This window comes from Dama dama, chromosome 28, assembly GCF_033118175.1.
Source record: "Dama dama isolate Ldn47 chromosome 28, ASM3311817v1, whole genome shotgun sequence".
Lineage (NCBI taxonomy): Eukaryota > Metazoa > Chordata > Mammalia > Artiodactyla > Cervidae > Dama > Dama dama.
In genome coordinates this window covers 37776601-37794027 of record NC_083708.1, presented here as the reverse complement: position 1 = coordinate 37794027, position 17427 = coordinate 37776601, and the positions used below count along the sequence as shown (strand labels likewise).

At 46.3% G+C, this 17427-nt stretch overlaps 1 protein-coding gene across 4 annotated transcripts in view; it reads right to left on the bottom strand.

Moving 5' to 3' along the window:
* Positions 1-1362: 1362 nt before the first annotated feature.
* The window catches only part of FYN (FYN proto-oncogene, Src family tyrosine kinase), a 212742-nt gene continuing 196677 nt past the window's right edge, over positions 1363-17427 (bottom strand). For all 4 annotated transcript variants that reach the window (XM_061131686.1, XM_061131690.1, XM_061131687.1 and 1 more), the window contains 2 exons: positions 14526-14657; positions 1363-2560 (listed from right to left, as the gene is read on the bottom strand). In XM_061131686.1, the coding sequence (XP_060987669.1) occupies positions 2352-2560; positions 14526-14657 (341 nt within the window). In that variant the 3' untranslated portion in view covers positions 1363-2351. The remainder of the gene's footprint in view (positions 2561-14525; positions 14658-17427) is intronic.

Below are 17427 nucleotides of genomic sequence, written 5' to 3'. Positions count from 1 at the left end.
AGATCTTTTTTGAATGACGAGTCAGAAACATACACAAAAAGCCCCCAGAGAGTACTTGAAAATTATCCAATCTATTGGGATGTAAAGATGAAAAACACAGTTACATCTTTAAACACATCTAGAACAGCATTAAAAAACTGCCCACTACTGTGATGATAATTGTATGTAACAAGATCTTTGAAATTTTATTAAATTGTATCAATTTAGCAATTGTATTAATACCAAACCAATGCCATAAAAACTTCGTTAGTCAGAAAATCCCTATTTCACTTAAAAAAATGTTGGAAACTTTCTAAACATATAAAGGCTATATCAGCATGAAAGCGTCTGTCCTCTTTGTATAATTCCACATGACATCAGTGATCTTAGAATCCCAGGATCTCAGATGTAGGAACCTGCAGCAAATCTCATCCAACTCCCTCATTTCTACAGACAGGGCCTAAAAGGGAGCGACTTCAGGTGACTGTTGAACGAAAGCAGCTGAATGAGGGCAGACCCAGGCCTGGCCTGTTGGCTCCGTCCACCCACTGCCCTGTCCACCACACCAGGCCGTTTCTCTGCTTAGCAATTTCATTACAGAGGTGGAAGGGCACTGGGGAATCATGCACTGACCACAGGACAAGAAAGATTCTTCTCCTACAGTGGGGACACAGAAAATTCCAGTTAAGAGAAGATGTCTGATAAATTAAAATGTAACTGTACGTCTACTCCTGCTTTAACGATCCTCTGAATTAACTAGACAATGGTCTAGCTTTTCTGGGTGAAATAAAACCTCACTCCAGGTGTTTTGAATGTTTCGGGCATTTGGAAATCATTGCACAATGGTTAAATTTCCAGGTAAGTCCTTACCACTTGGTGTGGAACACATATGTCACTCCTAGAGTACCTTCCATGATTTAAACAAAGGAACAAAAAAAAAATTCAAATGTAAAATGCTCTCTTTTTAATTACTAAATTAAGAAAGTTAAACAATTTAAAAATGTAAACTCACAAATAACAAAAAAGGAATTAAGACTTCAGAGTTGCTACTTGGTATTAAAAACTCAAATAGAAATAGGGTTTTTGATTTGTTGTTGTTAAAACATTTGTAATTCAAGGTTGGTACAAACAGCAACTAAAAACGTAATACTTTTTTTTTTTTTTTTGTGCATCCTCATGAAATGTAAAGTAGTGCATAGTTATTTCACTGGAGGACTCCTGGACATAGAGAAAGTCATTTCATTAGCAGTAGAGAACATTCAAACACTTATTTTACAAAGGGAAATGTACAACCCCTCCCTCACCTTCCCGTAAGGTTTAGTTGCATGAGAAAATTTAGCATGTTGCCATGACTACAATGCTATGGATTTTAGACCATTTAAATGTGGTTACAAGGTTTATTAAATTAAAAAAGTTGGAAACATTTCAGCATTCATGTTTTTATACAAGAAGTTTGTGTGATATCCATCCTCTAGTTTCCCTGATGGTACTGGCCATTTGCCTGCTTCAAAGAGGCTCACTTTTAAGTTTCAAGAACAAATCGTAGTAAGTTGAAGCAAATACTGGAAAAAAGAAATTGTGAATTCAGCTTGGGCCCTGATGAAAAGAGTCAAAGTAACAGCCATCTACAGGCACAGTCATGAACCAAAAAAGTACAATCCAAATTAAAAAACAAACAAACATGTTTTGCAAAAGCCAAAAAGCGAGGCCACTGGTTTTCAGAATCACATCAGTGCTTCTATGTTGATTTTCCAGTCAAATCCTCATTCTGGGTCCTGAAGCTTTGTGGCCAATGTTGGCCATGGTCTCCATGTTAGCACCCACATGGCGTATGCACAGGGATATATAGATTATATATATTCGTATTTATAAAAAAAGAAAAAAAAAAAAAAACAAACACCTGTCCTGATTGGTTTTTGTTAAAACATGAAAAAAAATTTTATTGTTTTAGACAAAGAGGCCACTTTTGGAAAATAATACTTTTTTTTTTTAGTTGAATCAGGTGAAGACAGAGTTAAAATCACATAGGATTTGCATTTTAAAAAAAGGAAAGCACTAGGATCGTTGGCACTGGAGTAACTATTTACACTGAACAGAGGTTTGGCCTTTTACATAACATCGATACAATGCATTTCCAAAGTCTGAGAAATAACAAGGTTCTGTCTCGAATGCTTCACAGAGGAGGTTCGGATGTGGGGACAAGTGTCATGAATGAGGGCCATGGAAGTTCGTCAGCTTCAGAGTCACATGCAATCTGATCCTGGACGGTTCTGGCTGCTCTGCTTGGAGCAGCTGGCTATGGAATTGAAAGCTAATGGGGAGGGGGCGGGAAAGCCTCTGGGACCAGGCCTCTCTCTCTGCAGACCCAGGTCTTACAGGTTTTCCCCGGGTTGATACTGAGGCTCTGTCGCGGTGAAGTAGTCTTCCAGGAAGCCCTGCAGGTACTCGAAAGTGGGCCGCTCTTCGGGGTCCTTTTTCCAGCAGTGTATCATGAGCTCGTGGAGGGAGATGGGGCAGTCCTGCGGACAGGGCATCCTGTAGCCGCGCTCCACCTGCTCCAGCACCTCCCGGTTGTTCATGCCTGCAAAGACAAGGGCCGTGAGAGCGGGCACCCCTGCGTCTTCCCTTTCTTCTCCTTGGAACCTACAGGTGGTTAAAACGTGTTCCGTGCCCCCACCTCACCCAGAGGCGAACTCTGTCTTCAATGGGCTAGCTCACCACTCAGAAATAAAAAAGGACTCCCTTCCGGACATGTGAAGCCCTGGAGGGTGAATCTCAAAAGCATTAGAAGTGAAAGAAGCCAGACACAAAAGGCGACGTACTGCATGATTTCATTTATATGAAATTCTAGAAAAGGCAAAAACTATAGTGATAGAAAGCAGATCAGTGGTTGCCAGGGGTGACCGGGAGGGCAATCCTGCAATGAGGCCGCAGGGAACACGAGTGTGATGGAAACGTTCTGTATCAGCAAACCCTCCCTGTAAAGGCCAGGCGGTAAAGATTTTAGGTTGCATACTGTCTCTGCCGCATACCCTTCACTTTATTTATTTTTTCTACAGCTCTGAAAATGCAGAAAACAAAGACAGGGTGGGAGCCAGATCTGGCCTAGAAGCTGTAGGCTGCCAACCCCTGTTCTATATCCTGAGTGTGGAGGTGTGACTGTTTATGTTTGTCAAAACTCACTGAATTCTTCAAACTGTAGAATTCTATTGTATGTAAATTATACATCAATTACGCTGACAAAAGTATGAATGAAGCAGATAAAAACAAATTCAGGGAATGAAAACTAAACTGTCCTTTGTTCACAGGACCTATAAGCTCCATTGATGTACTTCATAAACTGGCTGTTCTCGTGCCTGGACAAACTCTCAAGTGCTCTGCCGTTCGAGATCTGACATCACGCCATCACTCTGGGCACCGTCCAGCCCAGTGACCCCCAGGTGCCCTGGGTTAAGACGACTCTGACAGGGAGACAGGGCAGTGTTTACTGATGACCTCGGACAGGCCATCTATCATGGAGACCTCTGTGACCCTCTGGGGGAGCTGCCCGATCAGAGACTTTGGGATGCCTGGAGCTAACAGGAGACGTTCTGGGAGACTGCCAGCCCTCTGGAGAGTGCAGCCTTCCTGCATGCTGGCCTTCTCAACAGAACAGGAAATACCACACGAGGGGTGGACGGCGGAGCCGAATGCCCTGACCCCTTTCTCAATCACTGCCAGGCTCTCTTCTCTGGTTTGTTTCCCTTTTCTGCTGTATCGTGTTCTGCCATCGCCTGTCAAGCCCTTGTATGTTTTGGCTGCTCCTTGGCCCTGAGCCTATAATTTGGAATCCTCTCCAACTTCTGACCGAGTTAATTTACAAAAGCAAAAACCCGAGTTTCAGCCATTCAGAAACCCAGAATTCTTCCCCTGGCTCTCAGGGCTCTGATCAGCAGGACACAGTGTGTACATGTAGCAACTTCCGGAGGAGACGGCAACCCGCTGAGTAGAACCACCCAGCCAGAGCATCAGGGCCAGGTCACAGCCCTGTCCCCCGTCCCCCAGAATCCCTCAGATTCTGGGATCTGTTGCCAGTTCTCTTTGTTGTTGCTTCTGGAGCTGGGCTGAGTCCAGCTCCCGTGACTCAACCAGAGCCCTGTCAGTCACATGCTTATCCAAACCCTTTCAGGATGCTTTCTTATTCTCTGCCACTGTAATTCCTTGAGGTGATAAAATCTGTGTATTATTCCTGCTGTGTTGAAGTAGGCCTTCAATTTAATTATTCTAACATAACTCTGCTCATATTTTGGTGGTGACCCTTATTTTAATGAGAGAGGCTCAGTAGTTGAATCTGGGTCCCCTTCCTCCACGCCATGCCTGACTTCACAGGGGCTCTCTTCAGTTGGATGATTGGTCAGCTCTGTAGTTAATTACCTTACATCCTCTTCCAACCACTGAAAACTCATTTTGATAAGTCAGGGTGGGGCGGGGGGGCTGGAAGCAAGGGGAGATGCTGGGGTTGCCACTGGAATGTCCTGCAGTGCTCTGGACAAAGGGACAAGGACCAGCATTTCCTCATCCACAACCCCCAATCCAACAAGCTCTGCAAAGCACACGTTCTGGGAACTTCCCTGGCAGCAAACTGATCTGAACTCAGCTTATTTGGCCATAAAACCTGACCTGGTGTGAGGTGCTCGACTGTTTTTCTTCATTTATACATATTGCTGAAGAATTAAGGATGTGTCTGAACACAGAATGCAGCCCGAGACCCTCCTAAGGTGTTATATAAATTATGGTTTAAGCACTATGTGGACTCTCGAAAAAGAAAACCAAGTCTGACTGTGAAGCATGTCCAGTCCCAAGGGTTTTGGCTGTGAAACTCTGGCACGAGTGGACAGCAGCCACCACATTCCAGGAGCCCAGAAAGGTTAGGAAGAGAGCATGAGCCCATACCAGGACTGGTCTTCTCTAAAGTGCGTGCTTGGTATTTCACTACAGTCCTTGGTTTCAAAACATCTCAGAAGACACATGCCTGAACCTGCAGAAGTCCCCCTTGTCTCTGGCCCTCCCAGGAGTCTGTGAGAACTGGAGGAGATACAGGTGGACGGTCTGAACCTCAGAAGGTCTGACAGGCCTTTGCTGGAAGTGGTTACACCTCCGGCCCAAACCCAATGCCTCCTTCTACTGCTTCATTCTGGCACTGGGATCATCCAAAACCACACCACAGAGCTTAGCTAATCATTCTCCTATTGCTCTGCAGCCCTTACGTCATTATAGGATTCATGTCATTAAAAAACAAACTACTCAAATGGAAAGATTTCATGTATTTTTTTTTTTTAAGTCTTGATCCAGTCTCCACCAAAGGAAAGTTTAATTGGCCACTGGGGTCAAGCCTGTTTTTCCAGTGCTCTGCCTGAGTTGGGGACACAGTTCAACCTTCAACATGTAGCATCTAGGGAGGCAGCCTGCTCCCTGGGGCAGCTGGGACCAGGGATGGAGCTGGGCCTTGGCCCTTGTGGTACAGGGCACCAGCTAGCCTCGCTGGCAGCTCCTGCCCATGCCCTCCACCTCCTTTCTGCCTGCATCCTCTTCTTGCTTCTCCTCTCCCCCATCTCATGCCACTTCCCAGGTTCTCCCAGCATGAAGAGCACACGAAACCAATTTGACGCACCAGGCCAACAAGAAACATACCAACATCAGTTTTGCCAGAAAAGTGGGATATAAGACAATGCACTTGGCTGACAATGACAGTCTGAATGGGACTGGCTCTTTTCTAAGCATTCATAGGCCAGAAGCGGACCCAGCACCTTCACGATGGTCCCTGGCATTGGGAACTGCACAAGCAAGAGATGCTCGCTCAGCAAGGCTTGGGTCACTTTTCACTTCACAAACATAGCCCAAGTAAGTGGGCCGTGTTGGTATTTTTTTTTAAAAAGAGTATTCTCGGCTATAAGAACTTTGAAAAATCATATTTAAGAATTGCTTTTTAGTAAAAATGGATTTTTCTCTTCATACTACTATTTCATGAGCTCTTTTTGAAAGTGAAAAGAAAAGTGAAAGTGTTAGTCACATCGGTCATGTCCAACTTTTTGCGACCCCATGGACTGTAGCCCGCTCAGGCTCCCCTGTACATGGAATTCTCCAGGCAAGAATACTGGAGTGGGTAGCCATTCCCTTCTCCAGGGGATCTTCCCAACCCAGGGATCGAACCCAGGTCTCAGGGTTGGATTACAGGCAGATTTTTTTTTTTTACCATTTGAGCCATCAGGGATGGTTAGGGCCAGGGACTGGGAAGGGAACACACACAACATTGAGTTTAGGGAGGTCAGCGGAGTCCTGAGGGACATGGGGAAAGGGAAGAATCTTTATATCTTACTTCCAATTGAGGAAGCGGGTGGGGGTTGGGAAGAGGCTGCCTGGGAATGTTCTGCCTAATTTTTCCTTCTTAGGGAGAAACTGAAGAGGCAGAAACTTTAAAACACGGTTGTAGTTTAGGAAAACGTTGTCACCAACAGTTCTTAGTGGAAGCTACAATAGAGAGTGTTTTTCAACAGGAGGGCGCTCTGTGCTAGCCTGTGGCATCTAACCATGTTATGGTCACAAAGCTCCCCAGGGCATGTTGCCTGGGTCCCAACCTCCACCTCAGAGAAGGGGCACCGGGCTTGGTGACCAGCGGGCAGACACACTGGCTGTTTTCACTCCAGCCTGTCCCCCTCTGCCCCCACCTCAGAGGTTCCTTACCTTTCTGCTCTCCTTGGGGTCAGTCAGGAAAATGGACCATTTCCACAGGTCACTCTCACGGGGCACATAACCCAGCGGGCCTCAGTTCACAGAACACCCGTGGAGTCTGCTGTGCCAGGGTTGACTTTCAGATACCTCTTGCTGCACCTTCCATGGGGGTCTCCTGTCACCCTGCATTTCAGGCTCTCAAACATGGTTACCAGCAGCCTCATTTCCCATGGGTCTGCCCCAAACTTTGCAGCTGAGATTCTCTGGCCAAGTGGACTGGATTCACTTCCTGCCATTATGACCGTATTATCCTTCCAAATCATGCTGCTGGCTTCCTCTCGGTTCTTGAATTAAGGTCAAGTTTCCAGCTCTCACTTTCCAATCCTTACTACGTACGGCTGCCAACAGTGTCTGCTTTCACGTGTGTGTATTTTCCGTCCCTTCTCTCCTTTTTCTCCTCCCTCCTTCTAGTTTACACTTTCCTATGCCTCTTCCTTGAGCTAGATATTAACTCAGTGGTGTCTCCAGCTTTTTTTTTTGGATCTCCAGAGAAAATCCCCTGGAGAAGTAAAAATGTACCCACTCCAGTATTCTGGCCTGGAGAATTCCGTGGACTGTATAGTTCATGGGGTTGCAAAGAGTTGAACACGCCAGAGCGACTTTCACAGTTAAGAAAACCATTTTCATTGCAGAGCCACTTTACTCTTTCAACTCTGTGTCTCAGCAGGTGATTGACTTCCCCTGCCTCAGTTTCTCTATTTGTCAACAGAATATCTCCATATTCACTGTGCTTTCAGCTCTCTGAAGTGTCTTCTATGAACGGAGGGTATTGGGCTTGACAGCTCACCATTTCAGTTTCCTAATATGGATATTCCAGGGGCTGTGGCTATACAAGTGGGGATTTTTGCTGTTAACCATCCAGGTTTGTATCTGGATTGGACTAGGGGTTGCAAGAGCCTGGATTTTTGTGGCATGTGAATAATTAGGCCCTTCGACAATGGGAATGACGCTCAGGTTCTCAGATATGCAGCTTACTTCTGCAAACCGAGCTTTCTACTGAAAGGAAATTAGACGCTATTGTGCATCAGGCTTTTTGTCAGAGGCTCCCCCTGGCTTCTCTACACAAACCCTGTAAAAAGCCCTTATGTTTACTTGTCTGCTGAGCATTGCTGGGAGTGCAGGGAGGGCGGAAGGAAGGAGGGTGCTGTTAATGGTGCTTGCTCAGCACGAGCGCGTGCTATCAGATGCCCATGTGCTCTAGTTGTCTTACTGGGCTACAACTGGGACACTTCAAGTTCGGTTTTGGTTATGAGATCCAAGTACAGACTCTGGGCAGATAGATGTTGCTCAAAGAGGAGAGCTGAAAATAAAGGAGTGACCTTGAGGCGGCACAACGAGGACTCTTGTTTCTCTTTCTGCATCTTAACCAGATAAGCTTAGGACACCTGTTTTTATGAAGCCCACTCTATTAATAAACACAGAAATGACAGCTACTCAGGTGCCATAACACACAAAAGTTAAAGTTGATAATACGGTATCATGAACAGCTCCTTTGTCCCAGTAACAGTGGTAAGGTGACAGAGGGGGTGAGGGTGCCCGCTGGGCAGGCCATGGAGATGCACGGGTGTACAGGAGAGCAGCAGAGGGTAGGACCGGGGAGCAGAGAGCCCCCTGCTGTCTGCCCCCTTCTTCTGCACTCTCCTCCACCAGCCACATGGGCCAAGAGAAACCTTGTCGGGGGAGGTGACAAGACCCCTGGGCATTCCAGGCAGGACTCCCCTGGAGGGAACAATAGGAACCCAAAAAGAAAAGCCTGAGGACTGTGGATGGGAGCACAGAAGGCAGAAGGCTAAGCACCCTCGGCTGAGATTTGAAGTTTCATCCCAATTCCCTTTCTCCTGGATAGAGAGTCCTGACCTCTTCCTCCCCTAGGAGAAACCTGCCCCCATTATCAGGCTTGGCACAGTGGGGATAAGAGTGCGGGTGACAATGATGGGCTGCTGAACACAGAGGAATTTAGGTCTACAGTTCAGGCTCTGTCGGAAGGCATCTGAGTGGGGCAGAGGGACGATGAAGGTGGAAACTTGCAATTCTTCAAGGAAAGTGCTATGCATTCACTAATTTATCTTCCTCTTCAAGTCATTATCAAATGACTAGATGCATTCACGAAAGTCAGGCAGCTGTCAGTTGCTAAAAGGGTTGAAAGCACTGCAAATGCATGAATAAATGTGATAGGCTTAAGAGAATATTCCTGATTTGCCAGATCATGCCAAATTCCCAAAGCAGGTGTTCAGTGGAGAGCCAGGGCCCAGAACGGCCAGGACATTCCGCCTAGAGTAGTGCTGGGATATGGTGTTTGAACTGACCACGGGGTCAATTTCCCAGAACAACTTTGAGGACAGAGGCTACTCTGCGGCTGGGAAAAACATGCCTTATTTATGTTTGGAGATGATGAAATAGAGTTGAAAGGTTTTGCAAGCTATGGGCAAAGTCTTATTTTAAAAGCCTCTTGGGCTAATCATTTTTTCCCCCTGCCCACCCATCCATCCATCCAGCCCTCTATCCCTCCACCCATTCTTCTGTCCATCCGCTTAAGACTTACTGAGAGTCTACTAAAGGAGCTCCCTTCTCAGGGTTCAGAGCTACTGGGAAACATAGACACACAGACAAGAGCTTCAACAGAGAGGTACCCAGTGGCACGGGAGTGAGCAGGAGCAACCCAGGAAGAGACATGGAGAAGGCGACATGAAGGAGGGGACTTTTGGGTTAGGACTGGACAGATTCTGAGGCAGAGAGTGGTTAGAACTGGACGGATTCTGAGGCAGAGAGTGGAGCTGAGATGACAGACTTTGGGCGTTTGAGAGAAATCTCTTGGTGACAAGGGTCAGGAGCAGCACAAGAGAAATCGTGTCTGATGATGTCACCCAGCCGAAGCCCCCCTCATTCAGTCCTCATCTCGCTGAGCACAAATGCCCTAACCATGATCTGTCTGGGGCCTCCAGGCCCTCCCTGTTCCACCCACACTGCTTCTTAGAGCCTCTATGCTCTGGTTCCCTCTGAAGGGTGGCTCCTCCCCCAGTTAACCTGAGCCTTCTTCCTCAGATGTCACCTTCCTGGTGACGTCCTGCCCAGCCATCCTCTCTGCCCTTCCCCATTTTATTCTCCTCCCTACCCATTACCACCAGCCAATGCAGAATGGATTTTACTTATTTGTCTTTGTTGATTGTCTGTCTCCTCTGAGGAGTGAAAAGTTTGGGAGGAACAGCTTTTGTCTATTGGTTCACTGCTACACTCCTGGGGACCTAAACAGTACCCGGCATAGAGCAGGTACTCAATAAATATATGTTGAATGATTGAAGGAGAGAGTTAAGAAGGACTACGCCAGACGAAGGCTTCTGGAGTTTATCTGGAAGGCAAGGGGAAGCCATGGACTTTTTAACTGGCAGAGGTAGGATAAGCAGATCTGTTTCTAGGATAACTCTGATGGTGACAGTGATAGATGGTGGGGGTGGGGGAGAGACGGGAAGTAGGAGGTTCTATGAAGGGGGTTCCTGCAGCAGAGGATGATAGCCTGCCGTGGGGCAGTGGCAATGGAAACAAAGAAGAAAAGAAGGATCTGGAGGTTAAAAAAAATAGGTTAAAATGCATTATTGCTCAGATTTTATGCATTAGTCCTAGAAAACAGTTTCAAGTACTTTCAATTCTCATATGTAACAATTCATCGTCACAAAATCTGGTATAACCTTGATGCAAAGAGTGGTTCTGAGCCTTGACTTACAGTAAAGCAAGCTGTATAGCTATGCTGAGGAGGCACTCAGGTCAGGCTGTGGGAATCTGGAAGACAGAGCTGTTCTTCAGAGCATCTTTGTTACACATCTGGGAAGCAACCTTCTTTGTCTGGTAGGGTGATGGGACTCCTCTCCACTACCTCCCTGTTAATCTCAGAATCACATTTCAGTATTTTTAATTTGGCTTCCAGGCTCTCACTCAATTTGAGATTCTCCTTCTTTCCTTCCTTTCAAACCATCCATTTTTGTAAAACTTGCTAACTAACCAACCAACCCAATGTTTTATTTTTGCCTCTTTCCTTTAACCCTTCATTCAGTTACACCTTCCAAATACTATTCCAAGTTCCTTCTCTGATTCTTTTTCTGGACCTTCTTTCACACTGGGCAAAACTGCCTGGAAAGCTTTCATAAAATCCATTTAGAAGTCACTTTCGTCTCTCCCTTGACCCTCAACCTCACCACCAGCCAAAGTACCTTTCCTGTGTGTGAAGATGACAGAAGGCCATTCTCAGGTATGAAAGAAAAATGTATCGCTGCCTACTGCTCTTGAAACAAGAATTACTTCAAAATACACTCTAGCCAACTGAGAAATAACTGCTGAGAAGTTAGGATGGGAATCACAGTGGACAGGTCTGGGAGTCTGTCCTGGGCGCTACCCCCAGCCACAAGGACTCTGGTCAGTGGAGACGCAGCTCCTCGGCACACACCGCCAACCTGGCCGCTCCAAGAGACAGCGAGAATGAGGACAGGAAGGGCCTTCCTTCTCCGGTGCCACTGGACGAGGCTGAAAGAAACTGTCTCTTCCTCAGGAATTGTTCTCCTTCGTTAAGGTAATCATCCTGTAATTGGAATCCTTCTGTAAAAGCCTCTCCCTCAAGAAGAGTGTACTGTGAGATTCGAGGCACAGTTAAATATGATTACAGTTACACTGAGAACAAAAACAAGCGGCATCCATAGCGAGCAATAGGTTTGGGAACAACTTTCTGTGGCTCCTGTCACTCCGCGCTGACACAGCTCCAGGGCCCGGCTACAGACGGGCCAGGCCTCCCTGTGGCTGCACCAGGCCCTCTCCGTGGCGTCTGGCCGGGTAACCCCACCTCACAGCCTTCTCCGCAGCTTCATATCCCGTTGGCCTCCATGCAGGCCTCGGTGCCTTCTCACACATCCATCCTTGTCTGGGATCATTATTCCTCAATGTGAAGGGGAAAGCCTATGTACCTTCTTCTCCATGAAGCTTCCCAGACATGGCCCCTTTGCTCAGCCACCCTCACAGAATCTGGGCAGCTATCAAAGCACCCAGCACATCAGCGGTTGCTCCGAGTGTATAACTAGGCATGATAAAGTGGACTGAGTTCTCTCGTCAAACTCCTTGGCCATCCTCACAGGATTCTGAGTGAAAAGCCCTTCTCCGGACCTGCTGTGTGCAGACACCCGAATCCGGGGCCCTTGCCTCATTATCAGGATTGAGACTGGGGGCCCACGGTGAGTGAGTTCAAGTATCGCATCCCCCAAAGACGATTTCCTCTAATTATAGAGAAGTAACAAAAAAGGGCTGCTTTCTACCTGGATCGCACGTGTATTTCATCCATCTGACTGTAAGCTCTATGAGTGCAGGGACTGAATTTATTTCTGTGCTCACTGTTCTATCCTCCAGGAACTAAAACAGTGTCCTCCTTCAGGCCTGTTCTTATCAATGTTTGCTGAGAGTATGAATGTCTTATTCACAGTACTTACTTCCCAGGTAGTGCAAAATTACACCAGGCACAATCAACATTGACTGATGCTAAGCTGAATGAATGAAAATCCTGCCTCAGTTGTAAAAGGAGACTGCTTTCTTTATGCCTAAACCAAACTTGACAAAAGACTCTCCGTCAGAAACTCACACCTGCCTTCCTCCTCCTAGGCCCCCACCCCCACCCCTTTGTCTCTGCTCCTGTGTGTGACCCTGAGAAACAAAAAGCGGCTTTGTCTTCCTGGAAGTAAAGGTTTTACAGAAATTCAAGACGTTAACCTCCCCCCCACCACAACACATCGGGTTGCTAAACCTGGGGGGCTCAGGAAGAAATTCATTCAAAATTCAGACAATGAAAAAAGAGGCGCCTTCACATCTTCAAAATCCCGAGCACTGACAAAATTCTCCGCCTCGAGAAGCGATTCAGAAATGCCTGTGCTGGGTTCCAGGCCGCTCCAGGGCGGCCCTTCCTTCTGGCGGGCTGCTCCCAGAGCGGCTGCCCACTGTGCAGGCAGGGAGCAGCAGCCGCTGCCGCAGCATCAATAAAACGGACTTCCGCCCACATCTCTAACCACCCAGTGCTGGCGTTTCAGAGATAGGGAATTTGTCAAATTTTGCCTCTGTGCCAACCCGGCTCTCTTAGAGGAGTCTTGAGGCTTACGACCAACCCGGAAAGAGATCTGCTTTACTTCTCTGCAGTCTCCGAAGATGACCAGAAACAATCATAAAAAAAGGAACAAAGGGATTACAAATTAATCTGCCCTCACCGGCTCCTCTGACTGCAAAGATATGATTACAAACCCCGGATTTGCAAGAGCTCTCAACTCCTCAGTAATCTCCGCTATCGTTTCTATCAATCACTGTGTTTATTATTATTATTTTTTAATTTTTAAAAGCTCCTCTCTTAGGCAGGGCATGATGGGGAGCTATGTTCTTTCTTCACTCAACAGTAACAGAAAAATATGTCCTTAACATTTCAGAAAGCAGATCGTCCCTGTGATATAACCATTAAAGCGTGGAGGTAAAACGGCACAAGTGTCCTTTACATCAGTATCTGTCTAAATTAACGAATTTAAGCCTGAATCACCTAAACCGTGGTTTCTTTGGAGAGCATGACTCTCATAATCCAGAAAAACTCGAGGGCTCAAGAATCTCCCATGTCTTTACACTATACTTGCCTTTGAGCTTCCCCAGTGGCTCAGATGGTAAAGAATCTGCCTACAATGCAGGAGACCCGGATTCAATCCCTGGGTTGGGAAGATCCCCTGGAGAAGGAAATGGCAACCCACTCTTGGAGAATTCCATGGACAGTAGAGTCCAGGGGGTCACAAAAGAGTCGGACAGGACTGAATGACTAACACTTTCACTTTCAGAAGGTGTTAGTGGTACAGAACCTGCCTGCCAATGCAGAAGACATAAGAGACAGGGGTGTGATCCTTGGGTCAGGAAGATCCCCTGGAGGAGTGCACAGCAAACCCACTCCAGTATTCTTGCCTGGAGAATCCCATGGACGGAGAAGCCTGGTAGGTTACGTCCATGGGGTTGCAAAAAGTTGGACCCGACTCAAGCAATTTAGCACGTACGCATGCTTTTGTAGAGCGTATTTTAATCATTCAGAAACATGCAGTGAAGGTGTTCCCTGGTGGCCTAGTGGTTAGGATTCCAGGCTCTCACTTCGGGGGCGGGGTGGGGGGTCAGGTTCAATCCCTAGTCCAGGAACTGAGATCCTTCTATAAGCTGTGCAGTCAACCCTCTCTCCCCCTAAAACAACCCCCCAACCCCCAAGAATCCCAAGACATGCATGGTGAATGGCTTCTATATGGCATTTCCTCTGTGCATCTGCTCTCTCTAGCCACCTGGAGCAGCGCCTGCAGAGAGGGCAGGTACTGGCATCTTCCTGCCAGGTCCACGCCATGGGTCAGTGCTATGGTGCAATCAAAAAGCAGTGAGCCAGACGGGTCTGCAAAGTCCATCTGCACAGTTCTGCCAGTGACATTTCTGTCTTGGGAGCCAGGGACACACACTCCTACTGAGAGGGGAGAGGAGAGAACCCATGGACTGAGGTGGACTGAAGCGTTCACCAGCTGCTAACTTCATTCATTAATCCTGGCACACAATTCATGATGGTTGCTTGTCTACACACCATGGGGGCTCCCACTTCTGCTTTCCCCTGGCTAAATATCTGTCCATGTTCTTCAAATTCCCACGCTTGGCAGAAAGCTGAAAATGGGGCTGAGAAGGCAATCAGGAAGAAGACTCCCCAAATAGTGTTGGGAGAACACCCACTCAGGCCCATTTCTGCTGCATCTGGCTCTTACCTGGGTACGGAACTCTTCCTTTGGTGACCAGCTCTGTGAGTAAGATTCCAAAAGACCACACGTCAGACTTGATTGTGAACCTCCCGTATAGGGCTGCTTCGGGGGCCGTCCACTTAATGGGGAACTTGGCACCTGCAGGAAGAACAGCTGGTTACTCCTCAGGCAGAGATCATGGCTCTGGGCGTGGGGCTGGGGAAAGAACAGCAGGTGGAAATGTGTTCATGGGATCAGGTTCAGAGAGCAGGACACGGAGGAGGGGGAACTGGACACGGGCTAGGACTGAGCAGCTATGGCGTCTGTTCCTGCCTCTGCAACCCTAAGCAAGTCCCATCTGGGCTTCAAAGCCCCTTCACGTTCTGGCTTTTGAACTTGATTCTACAAGCTGACTGAATGTCATTGGTTTGGTTTGGAGGTAGCGCTAACTTATGATTTAGGAAACTTTTATATTTTTTTCTTTTACTTTCAATTAATGTAAATCATAAGGTTACCCTCAGGAATCCTTTAGTATAAAAGACCATAGTCTCCTCTTACTGAGGTACATAAAAACCAGATCAAACCACCATGCATCTCCCAAGGGTGGAGACAATTTGCTGTAGCCCATGCATTATGTGGGACTTCCCAGGTGGCGCTAGTGGTAAAAAAACCCATCTACCAATGCAGGAGATGCAAGAGGCACAGGTTCGATTCCTGGGTCAGGAAGATCCCCTGGAGGAGGAAATGGCAGCCCACTCCAGTATTCTTATCCGGAGAATCCCAAGGACAGAGGAGCCTGGTGGGCTACAGTCCATGGGGCCACAAAGAGTGTGACGTGACTGAGCAACTGAAAACACAACACACATATTATGTGGAGATGGGCTGTATTTCCCCAATGCCTCCACACCCACAGCACAGAAATGATTTTGCCTCAAGTTCCTTCCCCACTACAGGGCTTCCCAGGTGGCTCAGTGGTAAAGAATTTGCCTGCAATGCAGGAGATGCAGGTTCAGGCCCTGGGTTGGGAAGATCCCCCTGGGGAGAGAAGGAAATGGCAGCCCACTCCAGTATTCTTGCCTGGGAAAATCCCACTGGACAGAGGAACCTGGAGGGGCTACAGTCCATGGGATGGCAAAAGAATCAGACACGACTTAGCAAAACAACTTCCCCACTACACTCTCCTTTTTCCTTCCACCCTTTCCCCTAATAGTGAAAGTGAAGTCACTCAGTCGTATCTGACTCTTTGCAACCCTGTGGACTGTAGCCCACCAGGCTCCTCCGTCCATGGGATTCTCCAGGCAAGAATACTGGAGTGGGTTGCCATTTCCTTCTCCAGGGGAACTTCCTGACCCAGGGATTGAACCCAGATCTCCTGCACTGCAGGTAGCCGCTTTAACCTCTGAGCCACCAGGGAAGCTTGAATAGTAGCCACCTTTAATTCTGGGGAATGTTTTTCTTCTGCACTGTATCATCCCTTGCTTACCTCCCTGTCTTTCTTCTACGAGCCAGACAGGGTACTACCTAAAATTTTCAGAGTGGTTTTATCTCAATGACTATCTTATGAGTCTGATTTCTCAAGACCAAGAAGCAAATTTTGTGCCAAATCTTGTCTTGCAAATGTCTCCTGTTAAAAGAATCCTTTCTCCAATCAAAAAGCAAGGGTGGGGTCCACCCTGCTTCTTACAAAGCTAGATGTGTATACGGGGAATTAAAATTGATTCAGCAGCCTGTGCTCTCACACATTGGGCTCAGCAATTATAAAGCAGTTTCGGATATTTCATTGAATAGACTAAAAGGGAAACACAAGGAATTTTTATTACTGATGTAAACACAATTATATGTTTAAAGCATGTTAATTTTACTTAGGAATGCCTAAAAAAAAAAATCACACAAAGGCTGACAAAATCAGAAATTTTCATAGTATCTTCTAGGAAAAGACATTATGTGTAAAAGTGGCAAATGATTAAAATCTTTGAATTAGCATGGTTTTAATAACCAGAGGTATGATAAATTACAGCAATTAGATTTTTGTTTTAAATACAGTACATGATAACATCTTCAGCAAATCTACCCTGGCATTTTTGGGCAATATAATTTTCCTCTCCATCTCTTCTATGCCCGTGTGAAATGAAATAAAAAAGAAATCCTACTATTTCATTCTGTGGCATCTCATATTAACACTGGAGCACAGAAATGATTCTCTAGTTTTTCTTCCCTTTTATGCATCGAGTTATTTTTAATTAGCTATGTTTCTCAAGCATAATTACTTATATCTTTGCTTAAGTGCTGCATGATTCCACACAAGGTCTGGTATTCTCTGAACAGTCATTCTGTTTTTAAAGTTTCTTTCAAAGCATTCTTCTCACACTTCCTATCCTCCAGCATTCTGTTCACGCAGCTTTGGACTCCAAGCCTCTGGGATTAATGTGATAGATTCTCTTCAGTGTCGAGAGCTGACTTTGCCCTGGACCAAACCTCAGCTGGAGTTCTCTTATTTCAGAGAATTAAAGGTATATTAAATTCATTCCTATTTAAACCAGCTCTTGAGCCAAATGGCTTGGAAATCTATGTTCGCCTCTGAAGCAAATAGAACATTTTTCTCCACTGTGCAGACACAAATCCTGTAAATAAAATGACGAGCAAAAGAAGCCTTTCTTCCCTTCTTGGAATCATTCCATGTTGCTCAAGATGTGAGTGTTGCTGAAAGTAAACTAGTTAAAATTGGGATAAAGTCATTTTGGATTTTCTGAGAGAAGATTTCATAATTTCAGATTTTTTAAAGAAGCAAATGTCAATATATCAGCCAGTTGCGGTAGTCTGCTTTATTGTTTTCTCATTATATCATCTACAATAAGAATTATATAAACCTTCAAAAGAGAAGCTGAAACAAAGGCTGTAATGGATCTCTGATAAGAAACCATTTGTAGGT